The sequence below is a fragment of the Bidens hawaiensis genome, unplaced genomic scaffold, assembly GCF_021521415.1.
Source record: "Bidens hawaiensis isolate Kalapana, Puna unplaced genomic scaffold, B.hawaiensis_p1.1 tig00023227_1, whole genome shotgun sequence".
Lineage (NCBI taxonomy): Eukaryota > Viridiplantae > Streptophyta > Magnoliopsida > Asterales > Asteraceae > Bidens > Bidens hawaiensis.
In genome coordinates, this window is record NW_027493644.1 from 265,421 (window position 1) to 282,005 (window position 16,585).

General features: G+C 32.5%; 1 protein-coding gene and 1 pseudogene across 2 annotated transcripts; both read left to right on the plus strand.

The window, feature by feature from the left end:
* Positions 1-287: 287 nt before the first annotated feature.
* Positions 288-7,455, plus strand: LOC143567156 (uncharacterized; annotated as a pseudogene). The gene is made up of 7 exons (XR_013141363.1): positions 288-1,026; positions 1,809-2,784; positions 4,284-4,563; positions 5,377-5,484; positions 5,646-5,924; positions 6,737-6,880; positions 7,119-7,455. The product of XR_013141363.1 is annotated as an uncharacterized LOC143567156 (transcript).
* A 2,496-nt stretch (positions 7,456-9,951) lies between these two features.
* Positions 9,952-16,352, plus strand: LOC143567147 (choline/ethanolaminephosphotransferase 1-like). Its single transcript, XM_077053629.1, has 18 exons — positions 9,952-10,136; positions 10,755-10,764; positions 10,855-10,905; positions 11,004-11,081; positions 11,180-11,255; positions 11,344-11,366; positions 11,917-12,017; positions 12,100-12,194; positions 12,304-12,372; positions 13,232-13,301; positions 14,348-14,411; positions 14,502-14,542; positions 14,773-14,857; positions 15,090-15,152; positions 15,434-15,492; positions 15,617-15,669; positions 15,893-15,965; positions 16,049-16,352. The coding sequence occupies exons 1-18, from the start codon at positions 10,000-10,002 to the stop codon at positions 16,068-16,070; spliced, it is 1,170 nt and encodes a 389-aa protein (XP_076909744.1). The 5' UTR covers positions 9,952-9,999; the 3' UTR covers positions 16,071-16,352.
* Positions 16,353-16,585: the final 233 nt, after the last annotated feature.

Genomic DNA, 16,585 nt, shown 5'->3' on the forward strand with positions numbered 1-16,585 from the left:
TTTATTTTATAATAATAATATTAGTTTAGTATTAATAAGTTTAGTTTAAATATCAGGAAGTTTGAAATTCAAATATGAATTGTAGCTTCGAGGTTTTTAAAGTAATTTATAGTTGAAGTTGAAACTGCGAGTTGACATTTGGTGGAACCTGGATTAGAGTTTGAATAGGTCTTGCTTAAGTCAAGGAATTGCTTATTCCTGTATTATCAAGTTATATTGTTTGTAGAGGATCTTTTTTGTAATAATGATATTAGCATTAACAAGTTTAGTTCAATTGTGGCAGTTTAAACATGGCGGATTCAAGCTCGGTCAATGTGATACTTGAATATCTGAAGAGTAATAAGTTTTCCAAGGCTGAGGCTGCACTGCTCAATGAGATTGATAGCCTAACTGATTTGAATGGCTTTATGCAAGATCTTAAGCTTGAACAGGGAAGTATTTCTAAAATTAGTGATGAATTAACAAAAGAAGAGTTTTTTGTGAAGGAAATTGAATACGGAGCTGCAAGAAATGGACCATCTAGTAAGTGGAAAAGCACAGCCTTTGACAAAGAGCAAAATGGAGCTGTTATTAAAGCAGATGATGTGAAAGAGTGTCAAGTTTTTACTCAATCAAAGATCCATCCATCTGATTTAACTGATACAGATAGACTCACATCAAATCATCAACATAAGGTTACCGTTGCAGTTCACAAAGATGATGAATTCAAATGCAATTCGTCAGAAATGTGGAAAGATTGTTCTGTTAAAACTGTATTTCCATCCCCTAAGGGAAATACATCAACAAGTTATGAGGTTGGAAGTGCTTTTGGTGGTTTAGGGTTTCCTGTAATCTCAGAGAGACACAAGGAAAAGTTACCTAGGTTGCCACCTGTCAAACTTAAGTCAGATGACAAATCCTCAAGTATAGCTTGGGAGGAGAAATATCAACGTGATGGAACTGGTTCGAAGACCTTCAACGTTGACGGTAGTTATCTTATTGGATCATTTCTTGATGTTCCTATTGGTCAAGAAATAAGCTCTTCAGGTCAGTAGTATTTACATAGATTCATCTCATCTTTAAATTGTTATGTTATGTGATTCTATGTGTGTGTACACATTCCACCCATGCTCATATTTTACTTTGTTATGTGTTTTCTGTGTGTGTATACAGTATCAAGATTATAGTCGTTGCTAATTTTCTAACATTCTTGTTGTGCCCTCAATTCTTTGGTTCATCAATCCATAAACTGACTTGCACAAGCATGATTGACTTTCTTTGGCCGACAATTTCTTATAATTTAGGATTAGGGTTAGTAATATAGACTTGTTATATAATTTTGACCCTTAGGAATTGCATGTGCACTTCAGTTTATGGTATTTTAAGGTGGTAAAAAACTGTTAGTGGATATCTCATGACCCATGCATCATGAAGTACATGACCAAAAGTGTGAATGAAACAAGGTGTTTGGATATTTTATGTAATTTGTACAAAAAAACATCTTTTAAATTCTTGAACTATGTTTGCAGAATCAAAATAAAGACGAAGAATAACTTTCACTTGAATATGAGTTAAGAAAATCAACTGAATTATGTTTTGGCTCTGCTTGATGTCAAGTGCTAAAAATATTTACTCCTAAACAGTGGCTCCCGATTGCAATCCAGTTATAGTTTTAAAATATTTACTATGAATAACTCTGCCTTTTTGAAAAACCATTTAGCTATGCAAATGTTGATCATTTTGTCCAATAAATTATAGTGTATTTATGCATGATTAGTTATCAAAAGAATGACAAACAATGTTCTTACCAACTACACTTGATGATTTAGGTGGAAAACGGGTTACAGGAGGCAATTGGTTCTCTGTAAGTCAGGGGCTAACTGAGGACACTTCTGATCTAGTATCTGGATTTGCAACTATTGGTGACGGTTTGAGTAAATATGTTGATTACCCAAATGATTATTGGGACTCTGATGAATATGATGACGATGATGATGTTGGTTATATGAGACAACCCATTGAAGATGAAACCTGGTTTCTTGCTCATGAAGTTGATTACCCGAGTGATAATGAAAACAAAACCAGCCCACAAGAAAAAATCCCTGAAAAAAATGATGATGACGATCTTTCATATCTTTCATTTGCGGAAGAGGACCTATGTGGGGATCATTATTATAATTCAAAGAATGTGGGCCCAGTTACTCAATCAGATGATATGATTGGTCCGTATGATGATGATCTTTGTGTAGATGAGGATCAACATGGTTCGGTTAGATCTATTGGTGTGGGGATCAACAGTGACGTGGCGGATTTCGGCAGCGAGAGAGAGTTGGATGGTATTTCATCACATGAGTCCGAGAAGAAATATGTTGACCGGAACACGAAAGTCAACACTAAAAATGCCACGTATTCGGGTAAATTGACTAAAAACGTGATTGGTGGATTTTCTTTCCACCTCCTAGAGCCGGTCACGCGTTGACCAATCCTATTGTAAGTGAGGAAAATGACGAATTTACCCCTCCATGGAGACAAAAAAGTAGTAGCTCGTCGCCTGTCAAAAGCTCAAAGGATGAAGACGTGGATGGTGCAGGTACTGCAGATTCCAGCCCTTCTACCTTTTCAAAATATGGTTATGCCGAAATTGGCCCGCCAGGTGGACCAGAAAGTTGGTGGTTCAAGAGAAGAACCAGGTGATTCACTGGAGGATGAAGAGGCTGCTGCTGTTCAAGAGCAAGTGAATCAGATAAAGGCTCATGAGGAGGAATTTGAAACCTTTGACCTTAAAATTGTGCACAGAAAAAAGAGGTATGTCTTTTGTTCTCACTTGAACAATTTCTGTAATTGCTACGCTATTGATTCTATGCTAATTATTCGTCTTCTATCTATATCTTGCAAATCATATAGGCAAGAGTTTTTGGTTTACTGAACGAAGTAAATAATAGGTTTAAAATTCTTAGTTTGTTCATTTGGATTGTTCAGTTTGAACTTTGAACCAATCCAATTAGGTGAAACCAATTTGTTTTCCTTTTCTAAAATATGGAACTAAACTTCCAAAGTTCAACTATCTCAAGACCCGAACCGAACCAAACCAAATCACAATTTCAGTTGGATTGTTTTATAATTTGGTTTATCTTATGTGAATATGCATTCTAACAAAAGCGTCCTAAACCAATAATAGTAAGTCTAAGTTGTCTAAGTTTAAATCCACAAGCTAATCAATCCGAATAAAACATATATAAATATAATTATATGTATAATGTGTATTGAGTATGTATATGTGTGTGTAGCTATGAAATAGTAATTTACAATAAAACTATACGTGGCAATCTTGGCCCATTCTTCAAAGTATGGGTTGGTTTGGGCAAATTAAATTGTATATGGGCTCATTTGGGTCATCTTAAATCAATCAATGGGTAAATTTGGGTCTACTTAAATTAGTCAACGGGTAACCATTATATAACTTGTTAATGTAAAGGGTCCAAATGGGTTAGCATCATCCATGACCATTGTTTGTTCCTCATCCTACTCGTTGCCGACACCATTGCTGTCGCCACCAGTCCAACGGCGTTGCCGCTGCCAGTCCAATGTCACCGCCAGTCCAATGTAGTAGTCGCCCTACTACCACGGCCATCACAGCCACTAGTCACCATAAGAAAATATTTCGGGTGAACCTATTTTGGTGATTTTTTCTAAAGCGACTCATTTCAACCTGACTCCTTTTTTGGCCAGAAGCCGTTTTGACCTGAACCAAATTGATGCGATTCTTAAACGACCTGTTTTTGTAATCCTAACCAAATTGATATGTTTTTAAAAGACCCATTTTTACCCAACTAAGTTGATGCATTTTGAAAACGACCCGTTTTAACCTGAACTTGTTTTGCCGATTACCTATATTGACCTGAACCGCTTGACCCACCCAATTTGCCAAGCCTAATTAAAACCTAAATCAAGCCAGAAGTGACCAATAAAAATGCATCATTCACTTCCGTGAACTTGGGAAGAATAGCTGCTAAGAATTATGTAGATGTGTAAATTCGCTTATTTTTCTGCTATAGCTCAACTTGGTTTGATAGCCTCCATTTTAGTCCCACGCTCTTTTAATATGCTCTTAAGTTGCTCTTTAGCAAAGAGGTTAAAGATACTGATATAGTGAAGTTGACCAGAAATTTTATCAATTTAGCCTCTCATGCTAGAAGATGAATTGAATTTTCTGCCAAACCTGAAGTAGAATTGTAGAACCTGTTACACACACTACTATATGTTAAATTGGTTAAAATTGGTTTTATTAATTTATTATTTCTCAGAACTGGCTTTGAGGAGGACAAGAATTTCAATGTTGTTCTAAATTCGCTTATTGCGGGTCGGTATCATGTTACTGAGTATCTTGGATCTGCTGCATTCAGCAAAGCGATTCAAGCGCGTGATCTTCACACGGGCATGGATGTGTGTGTGAAAATCATAAAAAATAATAAAGATTTTTTTGATCAAAGTCTTGATGAGATAAAGCTCTTAAAATTCATCAACAAGCATGATCCTGGTGACAAATATCATCTTCTCAGACTTTATGATTACTTTTATTACAGAGTAAGTAGATTATATTATTTGGAAATTATCTTTTTTGGTTGACCATATATAGAACTTATAGGCAATCTTATATATGTCCTAAAGGTTTTCATGCATATTCTTTTAATTTTTATAATATCATGTTTACGCATTCCACAGTAAATAAAACAAAACCGGTTACTAAAAATTTGAACTTATTTAGAACTTTCAAGCAAACAAAAAAGAAAATCAAACTTTCACAGACACACACATACATGTGTGTGTGTGTCAGTGTGTGGATGTGTTTTTCTAAATTTTATAATATTATATTTACCCTTTCAAGAAACTAAAAGTATTATTATTTATCTATTATAGATTTATAGTAAATAAAAGTATATAACTACTTACTTACAAGAGCCAGTTCACTGAAAAACTGAAAGAATATAATGCACTGAGATGATTCTCAGTAATAGTGTTGTTTTCCTACATATTTATTCAATGAACTAGATTCTTTTAAGTAACTGATTTTATTTATTTACTAAAACATGAGTAAATATGATGATTTTTGGTGTTTGAAAGGGTAAATATGATATTATGAAATCCAGAAGGATATGAATATAGGTATTATATAAAATTTGAACTTTTAGAAGGATATATATATAAAATAACCCATATTTTTCAGTTTGTACTTGTTTCTGTTACATATCTGATTATCAAGATTACATGACGTGGCTTGATAAAGTAATATGCTTTTATTTGAAAGAACTGCTCGTGTCTTTCTTTCATACATGGTATGGTTTTTTGCCTTTTTTGTTTAACTTGTATATAATATTATCATTGCTTATATACTTACAGGAGCATTTGTTAATTGTTTGTGAACTTCTCAAAGCAAACTTATATGAATTTCATAAGTTTAATAGAGAATCTGGAGGAGAGGTTTATTTCACCATGCCAAGATTGCAGGTATGAATTTCATAAGTCCCTATGTTTAAGTAAAAAGACTTTTATCATAATTTTTTAAATAGTCAAAAATCAAAGTTGTCACTTCCATTTATCACATGCCTTTTGAGAACGAAACTAATAAAAAAATTGTTATTGCTTTCTGTTTATTATTTATGGTGCAGTCAATAACTATTCAATGCTTAGAGGCACTTGAGTTTTTGCACGGGCTTGGACTAATTCTTTGTGATTTGAAACCCGAAAACATTTTGGTGAAAAGTTATAGTAGATGTGAAGTGAAGGTTATTGATCTTGGAAGTAGCTGTTTTGAAACAGATCATCTTTGCTCATATGTTCAATCTAGATCATATCGCGCACCCGAGGTTATATTAGGGCTTCCATATGATAAAAAGATTGATATTTGGTCCCTTGGCTGCATCTTGGCTGAACTTTGTACCGGAAGTGTGAGTATTTTTATCATTGTAACTACAAGTAGGGCTGCAAACAAGCCGAGCTTGAGCTCTTTTTATATATCTCGAGCTCAGTTTATGATTTCCTCTATTTATAATTAGTTTATATACATTTTTATATATTTTTAGTTATAGTTTATATACAACATAGAATATATAATTTAGTTATTCTTATCGCAATTTTATATGTAATAAATATTATTGTATAAATATATATTTAATACAATAAGTGAATTATATAAACAATAGGCTTGCGAGCTTGCTTGAGCTAGATAAGTGAAGCTCGAGCTTGGGCTCGTTTGTTAAACAAGCTTATATTAAGGCTTGAGCTCATGCCCGAGCTCGTTTAAGCTCAGTTCAATCCAAGCTTTTAATGAGCCGATATCGAGTAGCTCACGAGCCGGCTCGGCTTGTTTAAGCTCAGTTCAATTCAAGCTTTTAAACTACTTCGGTTTTTTGGGATGGGTTGGAATGGGCTGAGTTAACTTGCTTGTCATGTATGATTGCAAAAATATATATTTTTATTGATAAATAATTATATAGGGTGTTCATTACAAAAGACTAAATTATTGCGAGAACAAATATGTTCACTAATGTATATAGTTAAACATTAATACATAATTGATGTTCTAAATATGTTCAATAATGTATATAATTTCTAAATAAAGAGATTTAGGAGGTTATATACACTAAAATTACACTTTGGTTGGGAGACTTTCAAGTTTCAACCCGTTTGATGGAATTTGATACGTCATACCTTTTAGATTGTTTTTTATTTTTATTAAATAAGGTTTTGCATGTCATAGGTTCTCTTTCAAAACGATTCCCCGTCTACTTTACTCGCCCGTGTGATTGGAATTATTAGTCCAATTAGCCAAGACATGCTCGCAAAAGGGCAAGACACATACAAATACTTCTCCAAAGGCTATACGCTTTATGAACGTAACCAAGTACACCATTCTTGTTATTATTATTATTTTTGTTTTTCAATTTTTAATTGTTTCAATTTGCCCAATTTGAGATAAAAAAAAAACCCGACCAAAATCGACTCATTAATAAGTAAATGCCTTGACGGCCCAAAATTGCCAAGATCTTTTCATATAAATTGACTTCTTTGTTATTGAAAATAAAATTTATTGCCCATTTTTTATTGTAATATTTATTAATTTTGGCTCATTTTTTGTTTAGGATACAAACAAATTAGAGTATTTAATCCCCAAAAAAACGTCATTAACGCATCGATTACCGATGGGGGATCAAGGGTTCATAGACTTTTGTCTCTCATTTGCTTGAAATCTCTCCAAGAAAACGCCCTTCGGCCTCGGAAGCTTTGAAACACCCGTGGTTATCATACCCTTATGAACCAATCTCTTCGTGAAATAACCCAAGACTTGGATGATGACAAAGTAACAAGCATACCTTTACGTTGTCGGGATTCAGGTGCTTAAAAGATGTGTTTTGATGGAGTTAAATTAAAAGTTAAAACCACAAACCAATGTTCAAAGTGGTTTTCAGTTTTTGGGTGGCAAGTAGAATTTACAAGTTTGCATGATCACAGGTGATGTTGAAGGACTTTTGTATACATCATCATCGTCGTCCTCGTCGTGGTGGTGGTGGTGGTGGTGGGCTATTTTGGTAGTTAGTGAATTAACAGTTTAGGCTATTTGTTGAAATTACTCTCTTTTTAAGTTGTTTTGGCTGAGAATTGTTTACTTGTGTTTAGGGTCATTTGAGTACGCGATTCTTGATGGTTCTTCGTTCGGTTTTGAACAAAACGGAACGCTAATGTTATTTTTTTTCCTTTTAAGATCAAAATATTTCTTTTGTGCTCATTTTTTATGAACAAATTTACTAATCAAACAAATTGAACTATAAAAGTTAAAATTTATGAACCTTAATTTAAGTTTAGTCGCGTTATAACTTTCAGAAAACAAACTTGTGTTTCAAATATCAAGGCATGACATGTTACAAGTTGGTATATACAATCATTTATATAAAATGTAGACATTAGTCTAACATGAAAGAACTAAAAAGCAGCAATCCTATCTTACAAATTCAATAATTTCCCAAAAGAAATTTATCAAAACATTACTATGTTTTCCACATCATGCTCTTTTCTTTTTATTTTAAAGAATTTTCTTTCAATATGAACAACATTTAAAAGAAAAAGACAAAAGAAAACCAGAAGTGATCCTATAACAAAACCAACATGCTTACTCATTTATCGAAAAATGTCTTTAACCCAATTTTAGCATATTAAAAATTACTGAATATGATTAAAAAAACACCTTAACCTCTTAAATTATTATTTATTATTATGGAATTTTGTTTTGATAAATGATAAAATAAATAAAAATAAAATGAAAGTTTTGTGTAAAAAGAGCAGCCTAATCCTGACCTCACTATCACCAATTTATATGGGAGATATGAGGATGACCCTAGCTTGTCAGGGTTCGTGTCCTGATCTCACTCGGTTTTACCAGCGCCTCGCTGTCGTGCCATTTGGCGGGCATGGGGGTCGGGTTTTATCCGGTGAATCCCTTAATAGGTGGGCTGCTAGGGGCTCCGTCCGTCTGGACTAGTAGCCGGCTCGGGCTACCTTTAGCCAATGAGGGCCGCATACGAAGTACCCGGCGTTACCAAGTTAGTCGTTAAAAAAAAAACCAGAAATGGGGGATTTATGACTTTTGTCTAAAAAGCAAGTTTAATTTTTATTTTTATTTTTGTTGCAAAAAATCACAAACTCACCGGCGGTGGAGCTACAGACAGCTACTTCAGTTGTTAAGCCGCGTGGTAACCTCTGCTTCTCCGACTACTACTACTATTATTATTATTATTATTATTATTATTATTATTATTATTACCTCTCCGTCGTCCATTGCACCAATCACCATCATCTTACACTGCCGGTTCGGTGATTTCATTATTCGAAATTAATTATAATTAGTTGTTCCAAGATTCAGTTAACTTTATCTTACATTCCTAATTCACCTTTATTATTAGATCCATTCAAACTTTATTATCTCGATCTGTTAATACTTCAACTTTCTACTCTTTATGCTATTAGACAGATAGATCACCTTCTTCTTGTATTAATTATTGCTTTATCAAAATTATTACATTATTATTATTATTATTATTATATTTATTGTGCTGCGTTGAGTTATTTGACTATGTGATTTCAGTTGAGTTCTCACTAATTTATACTGTGTCGTTAGCACTTTCAGTTTTATGTATTGTTTGTGGAAGCTGTGTGCATAGGATGAATTCAACATGGAACAAAGCCTTGTAACCCTAATTAATATTCTTACTCTCTGTTTATTAAATTATTATTATTATTTAATTGTTATCCTCGTATGATTACTTGAAATGTGATTCTGTATTCTTGGTTGATGATAAATCCCGAGATCACTCAACTTTGCACATAGTTTGTATCTATCACTTTTAGTGGAATAATTTAACAGTTCTGTAATGATACTCATCCTATATATATATAGGGTTTGGATCAAATACAAATGAAATTAACGTGCTAAACGTGAGAATCAAGTAGAGTAATTATATATACAAGTAGAGTAATTATGTAATTACTTTATGATAATTACTCTATGATGTAATTACTACATAATTACTCTACTTCTATATATAATTACTCTACTTGATTCTCACGTTTAGCACGATAATTTCATTTGTACGTTAACCTTCCCCTATATATATATATTCTAAACTGCCACCTACTTTAACAAAAGGCAGTTTATCTCATAATTTATTTACTTATCATTTACAAAATCATGTATCCATATGGACCATATTGTATCTTACTTCTTGTCATGTGTGTGTACTTCTTAGGATCTTATCATGTATGTTTAGACAATCAAATTGCAATTACGTTCCATGTTTTTGAGTTAGTCTTAAATATCTCTTGAAAGTACATCTTCTTCTCTTCTTTTTTTTTTTTTTAAAGAAAATGGACTATGTGATCATCATTTCTTGTTTTTGTTAATATGAAATTTATGAACTGTATTTGTTTGCTATAATATGCAGGTTACAAAGCTAAGTTGTGGTAGGCCTAATGGGATATATAGGTGTTCATGGCATTAATGCACTGCATAAATACAAATACAGTGGAGTTGATCACTCTTACCTTGCAAAATATGTCCTACAACCATTTTGGACTCGATTTGTCACTTTCTTCCCTCTTTGGATGCCGTAAGCACTGTTCTTATTTTATATATTGGTACTTGGTAGAATATAGTTATTGTTAATTCTCTTTTCATATACAATTAAATAAACGAATAAATTACAATAATGGCCTTGTGTAGTGTCCAAAATGATGAAAGCGGTCTTTACAGTGGGCATTTTCTGCCACATCATCATCACTCTTTTTAGGTAAAAACATATGTAATGGTTAATGCCCCTTCAATCATTACCACTTTAAGCCACATATGCCATTATTGATTGTAGAAAACACTCATGCCCCTAGTAAATCCCCCCACCTCCAGCGCGCGCACACACGAGCCTATAATGCCCACGGATGGCCTTACAAAAATGGTCACTGTACTATTCAAGTAAAACAACCCAAACTGTCATCATCTTTAACCATTAACTTCTTGAATTTTACTTTTTTCAGCTCAAAGTCATTACTCTAAACTTTTGATTCAAAGTTATAACCATTGTTGATATCAAACCTTAAATTTAATAATATCAAACCCAATACCTATGAATTATGAAAAAAATTCGAAATACATTTTTTTCCAATGAGAACTTTTTATTACACATCACTAATTTTTGTTATCTTGTTGTTGCATGTGATGGATGCTTTTTTAGACCTAATATGGTAAAATCCCTAGAGCTATCTTGTCTTGCATTTTTTTGTATAATCTACTCTCTTATATTATCAATTTCTTACACATTACTTTTTTTTTAGATTACACTTACAGGATTCATGTTCCTGCTCATATCTGCATCACTTGGCTATGTGAGTGCTCTATGATTTTTTTTAGTAAATTGGCATCTAAGAAGCATTTAGGGTAAAATTTGTGTTCTGTTAATTAACCTAAGTTGTGAACATTATAGATATATTCACCTCAATTGGATTCTCCACCACCAAGATGGGTTCACTTTGCTCATGGATTACTCCTCTTCTTGTACCAGGTTTATTACCATTATGAACTGCTATTTCAGTATTTTTATTATGTTATCATTTTTCAAAAAAATAAATGTTTTTTTAAAATTTTTTGTGTTTATGCTAGACTTTTGATGCTGTTGATGGAAAGCAAGCTAGAAGGACAGACTCTTCTAGTCCACTGGGAGAACTTTTTGATCATGGTAATTAATATTTTTGGCATTTATTTTATATTCTCTGCAATTATATTGAATTATGTAACTTTATGATTTTTTTTTTTTAATTTTGCAGGATGTGATGCACTTGCGTGTGCGGTATGTCTTCCCCCACACCCCCAAATCTATGTTTTAGTTGTGATTCTCATTTTTCAGTTGTCTTTGTTAAAATAGAGTATATTAGTTAATTAATTTTTATTAGAGTAAATTACACTTTTTGTCCTTTAATTACCTCAAATTGCAGCCTATAACTAAGGTAATTACAAAGAACGTTCTATATATGAAAAACTTCTAACATTTTCACTCTTTTCCTCTAACAGGCGTTATATATTTTTTTTAATTCCAGTCATGTGTCTTGCACACGAGGGTAGTTTTACCATTTTACCACTTTTAACTTGCTTTTATTAAAGAAATCAAAGATTAAAAAAAAATCACAAAAGTACCCTCATTTACAAGGCACATAACTGGAATTTGAGGTAAACCAAAAGGATGAAAAGTGTAATTTATTCTTTTTATTATAACTAGTACCAAACCTACAGGTATCACACTGTAAATATAATGATTCTTTTGGCGTATAACGCTCTTGAAAGCCTATATGATATCAATAATAAATTAATAATTATGATTTATTAATTAATGTATGAATTAGTTGGAGGCATTGGCTTTTGGGAGCACTGCTATGTGTGGAAGATACACGTTTTGGTTTTGGGTGATTTCAGCTGTTCCATTCTATGGAGCAACATGGGAGCAGTAAGTAATTATTTTGTTTATTTGGTACAAATTTATTCTGGATATTTTACATATTTTAAGTTATAATTATCATTTTTTGCAGTTATTTTACCAACACATTAATTCTTCCAGCTGTAAATGGACCTACAGAGGGTCTCATGCTAATATATATGGCACATTTCTTTACTGCTGTAGTTGGTATACAACTTTTAGGCTTCTAGATTCTTCTATTCAATTCTTTTGTAATAAGTTTATGTGTTATTTGAATGGTCATTAAATGTTTTTTTTTCTGTCATTTTAATTTCAGGTGCAGAGTGGTGGGCGCAGGATGTTGGGAAGTCTATTCCCCTGCTTGGTTGGGTTCCATTTATAGATGGTACACTCTTGTTTCTCTCTCTCTCTCTCTATATATATATATATATTATGTATGTATATGTTTTGTGCATACATATATTTGTACATATGTATGTGTGTACACACACAAACACACATATACAGAGAGGTTCATTACAAGACACTAAGTTATTGTGAGAACAAAAGGAACAAATCTAATTCGTTAAACTTTTTCTATCATTGGTTCATATTTTTATAACTTTTACTTTGTACATACATGTATATGTCTAAGTACAAAAAGATCATTAAACTAATATGGTCATATGTTTTTTTTTATGTTTTTTTTTGTTTCATTTTAAATTGTTACATGCACATGTATAGGCTGTGTAGAAAATATAGCCTACATATGATTTGGACCTGTGTAGGTTCTATAATTTAACGAATGTTGTTTTTTTAGAACATTAGAATTGATATTTTAATTATTTTCTTATGTTTTAAAACTTTTTAAGAATGAAAAATGAATGATTTATTTTGCTCTTGTTATCACAAAAATTTGTGTTCCGCCTAGAACCTTCCCCTACATATATAATATGTATATATGAAAAGGGTTCAAATAAGAAACCATAGTTTCCTAGGAAGGCTTTAAATAAAGCACACCATGTAAATAGGACACTATACGATGTAAATAGGAGACTATACGGTTTTTAGCATGCTATAGATCTAAACCATCAACTACTTTGATCCAAAGGCCCAGATCTTTTTCTAGGCTTCTTGAAAAACTATGTATTATTACAATTACTTTACCCTATGTATATATTCATTTACATGTATATATAGTGCGCTCACGCACTCAAACACACACAAATACTTGCTAGATTTGATGTTCATGTTATTGAATTCAGGAATCCCTACCTATGGGGCAGTTTTGTTCTTGATGATAATTTTTGCAGTTATACCAACACTCACATTTCAGTAAGTAACCCTTGCATTTCTTAAAGCAAATCTACTCTTTATGCCCTATATATATGGGGTGAGGTTCATTATAGAACACTCATTTAAGTGAGAACAAAAAGAACAGATCTAAATTGCTTAGTTTTTTAATCACGGGTTTTATCTTTTTGAAGCCCTTACTTCTTACATGCTGCGTGTGTTATATACGTAAAAACCATTAAACTAATTTGTACACATATTTTTAAAACTTTTAAACGTTGACCCACAGATGTGTAGGTAATATAATCTACACATGACTTGCAGATGTGTAAGTTCTATAAACAAACAAAATTTCCCATATTTGTTTTTTGGATTTCATTAGAGATGAACAAGCATTTCGTTTCAACCATTTATTCTATGTTTTTTAAATATTGATGTATTGTGTTCTTTTTATTCTCGTAAAAAACTGTGTTCTGTGTAGAACCCTCCCATACTTATATATCAACTGTTGAAACTGTTAACAAAAGAAGAAAAAAACATTTATTGAACCTGATATTTCTACACTTACTTTTTCTAGTCAGATTGTTTTACATATATCAAGATTAGAAAATATACGCCCTGCTTGCGGTGCGCGCATATAATGTATATATGTGTGAACCCTCAGGTGGGCAAAAGTAAAATTGCACTAATTTTGACATTATTTTACTAATCTCATGGAAATAACGTTAAAAGTGGCGGAAGGTTAATCAGGCATCATGTGGTGGCGTTGATAGCCGAAAGACAAGGGCACATGCACCAATCAGCCGGTGTCCCGATGATTGAGTGCTATGTGCCTTATGTCCAAGGCTTGATGCAAAACTACTATCGAGCCGGGGGTCTCACCGGAAGCAGTCTCTATATCCCTATGGGATAGAGGTAAGGCTGTCTACATCTTACCCTCCTCAGACCCTACCATAGCATTGCTATTGGTGGGATATACTGAGTACGATGATGATGATGAAGATTAGAAAATATCATTTATACATTCTAGAGTTAGCATAGGTGGTTTGTTTATTTATCTTTCTTATTTTTATTTTTCTTGCTTTCAGCGTGCAAAATGTTTATAAGGTTGTACGCATGAAACACGGAAGCATGCTAAACGCCTTGGCTATGGTAACTTCATTTTATTCCTTTCTCCAGTTATATAATTAATATCTTGATTTTTATAGTGTTCTTAAACATTTTTGTATCTTTTTATGCCAGCTTGTCCCATTTGGTGTGCTGTTGGCAGTAGTTCTGTTATGGTATGACCGCTTCCTATAATTGTTTTTCCATATTACCATATTTTGTTGTAATTTACTCACATATCTCATTGCAACACTTTCTATTATTGTTTGTCACAAAAAAAGCTTTCTGAACTTTGTCATTTTGAGGGGCATTTTAGGTGTTTCACTATTTGTCAAAGACTTCCATTTTTGTTTAATGGAGGTATTATTTTTCAATTTATACTGAGAAAGTATTATTTCTTGTTCAGGGATTATATGTCTCCATATGATTTAATTGGGAAATATCCACATATGGTTGTTATGGGAATTGGACTAGCATTTGGATTCCTTGTGGTAAAATTGTTTCCTTGATCATCAACTAATCCTTCTTTGAGATTTCACTTTCAGCACCTATAGATTATTTTTATCTTTAGTATATTTTGGATTTATCTTTCAAAATTTTGTTCACCACCTTTTGGTCAAAAAAACATTTTATTGCATAATCAATTACCAACTAAAAAATTTGAATTTGTAAATTCCTGCCATCTTGAAATACGGGAGAGGCTAAATATTCATCTATTTGCAGGGAAGGATGATATTGGCCCACTTGTGTGATGAGCCTAAGGGATTGAAAACTAGTATGTCCATGGTAAGTTTGATTTAATATCCTTTTGTTAGGAATTTAGTTAACCGTGTATCTTCTATTTTAAATTATGTTTTCTTGACGCCTTATTTTTTTTTATAGGGAAGTAGGGTTGTGTAATAATAATAAACATGGCAAATACGGGCGGGGGTTGGGTTGGAGTGGGTAATGGGTCAAAAGAGGTTCATGAAACGAGTAAAAAACCAGCACATGTTTTAAATATTTAACAGGTTTAAAATTATATAGTAATGATGATTGACATTTTATTTTTCTTGCTTATACTCCAGTCACTGTTCTATCTCCCACTTGCAATAGCAAATGCCCTCACCGCCTGGTTAAACGAGGGGTATGTTTCATCTGACTTAAAGGCACATCTTTTATGGAATAGTTGGAATGATATGTATATTTATTATATTTAATTTGTTGGTTGTAATTGCTAATGGTATTCAAATAAATCATATTTGTGGCAGAATTCCCCTAGTAGATGATAAATGGGTTCTTCTCGGCTTTTGTTTATACACAGGTATGAATTATGATTGTTATTCATCATAATTTTCTCTTAAAATTATTATAAAAAATATAACAGTTTCCATGAATATTGGAACATATATATTTTTAGTGAACTTATATCTCTCATTGTAATCATTACAAGAGCAAAATGACATTATTTGCACTTACAAGATCCAAGCATCTTGTTACTATTAAAGGGTATATAAATGTTTGACTAATAGTCAACTATTAATCAGGTGCCCTGTATCTACACTTCGCCACATTAGTCATTCATGAAATAACAACGGCTCTTGGAATTTATTGTTTTAGGTACATAAGCAATGTGTTTAATTAATATCATCATTTATTTATTATGTATTGACTGAAATATTTAAACCGAAACGCATTATCAGGATCACAAGAAAAGAGGCTTGAGACGTGCATGTCCCATATATAAGGTATGTATTGGTTATCTAGGGTCGTGATGATCTGGCGCTTTCGAGTTCTTTACAATCAAATCAAACCCAACGGCTGGAATAGATCACAAATTTCCAACTAGATTCAGTTATGTCCTCTATGCATCATGGGATTTAATCTCTTGTAGGGAAATATTATAGTTTATTATATATAAATAATATAGTTTAAGGTTGATTTTTGTGACTAACAGTAGTTTATGTTCTGTTTTCAAATTTGTAATGGAGTGAGTTTATTTTTTAAGGTGACTTTATTTGATTGTCTAGTTTGATTTCGAGTGGTTAAAAGTTTTAAAGAATATAAACTACTTTTATATGTTACTAGACATTGCAAAAAAACAGTTCAGCCGGTAGATCATGATGTCAAACTAAAATGATTGTGATCATACCGGTCTAAGAAGCACACGAGAGTCATATTAGGGATGTTAAAAGAGTGTTTCGGGTTGGTTTTGACCAAAAATTTTTTTAAAAAAAATA

What these genes read in the sequence shown, in the direction of transcription:
- LOC143567147 (XM_077053629.1), top strand. Translation starts at nt 10,000, where the DNA reads ATGGGATATATAGGTGTTCATGGCATTAATGCACTGCATAAATACAAA. An exon ending in GTGATGCACTTGCGTGTGCG is followed by an intron (nt 11,367 to 11,916) that starts GTATGTCTTCCC and finishes TGTATGAATTAG; the next exon opens with TTGGAGGCATTGGCTTTTGG. An exon ending in TATGGAGCAACATGGGAGCA is followed by an intron (nt 12,018 to 12,099) that starts GTAAGTAATTAT and finishes CATTTTTTGCAG; the next exon opens with TTATTTTACCAACACATTAA.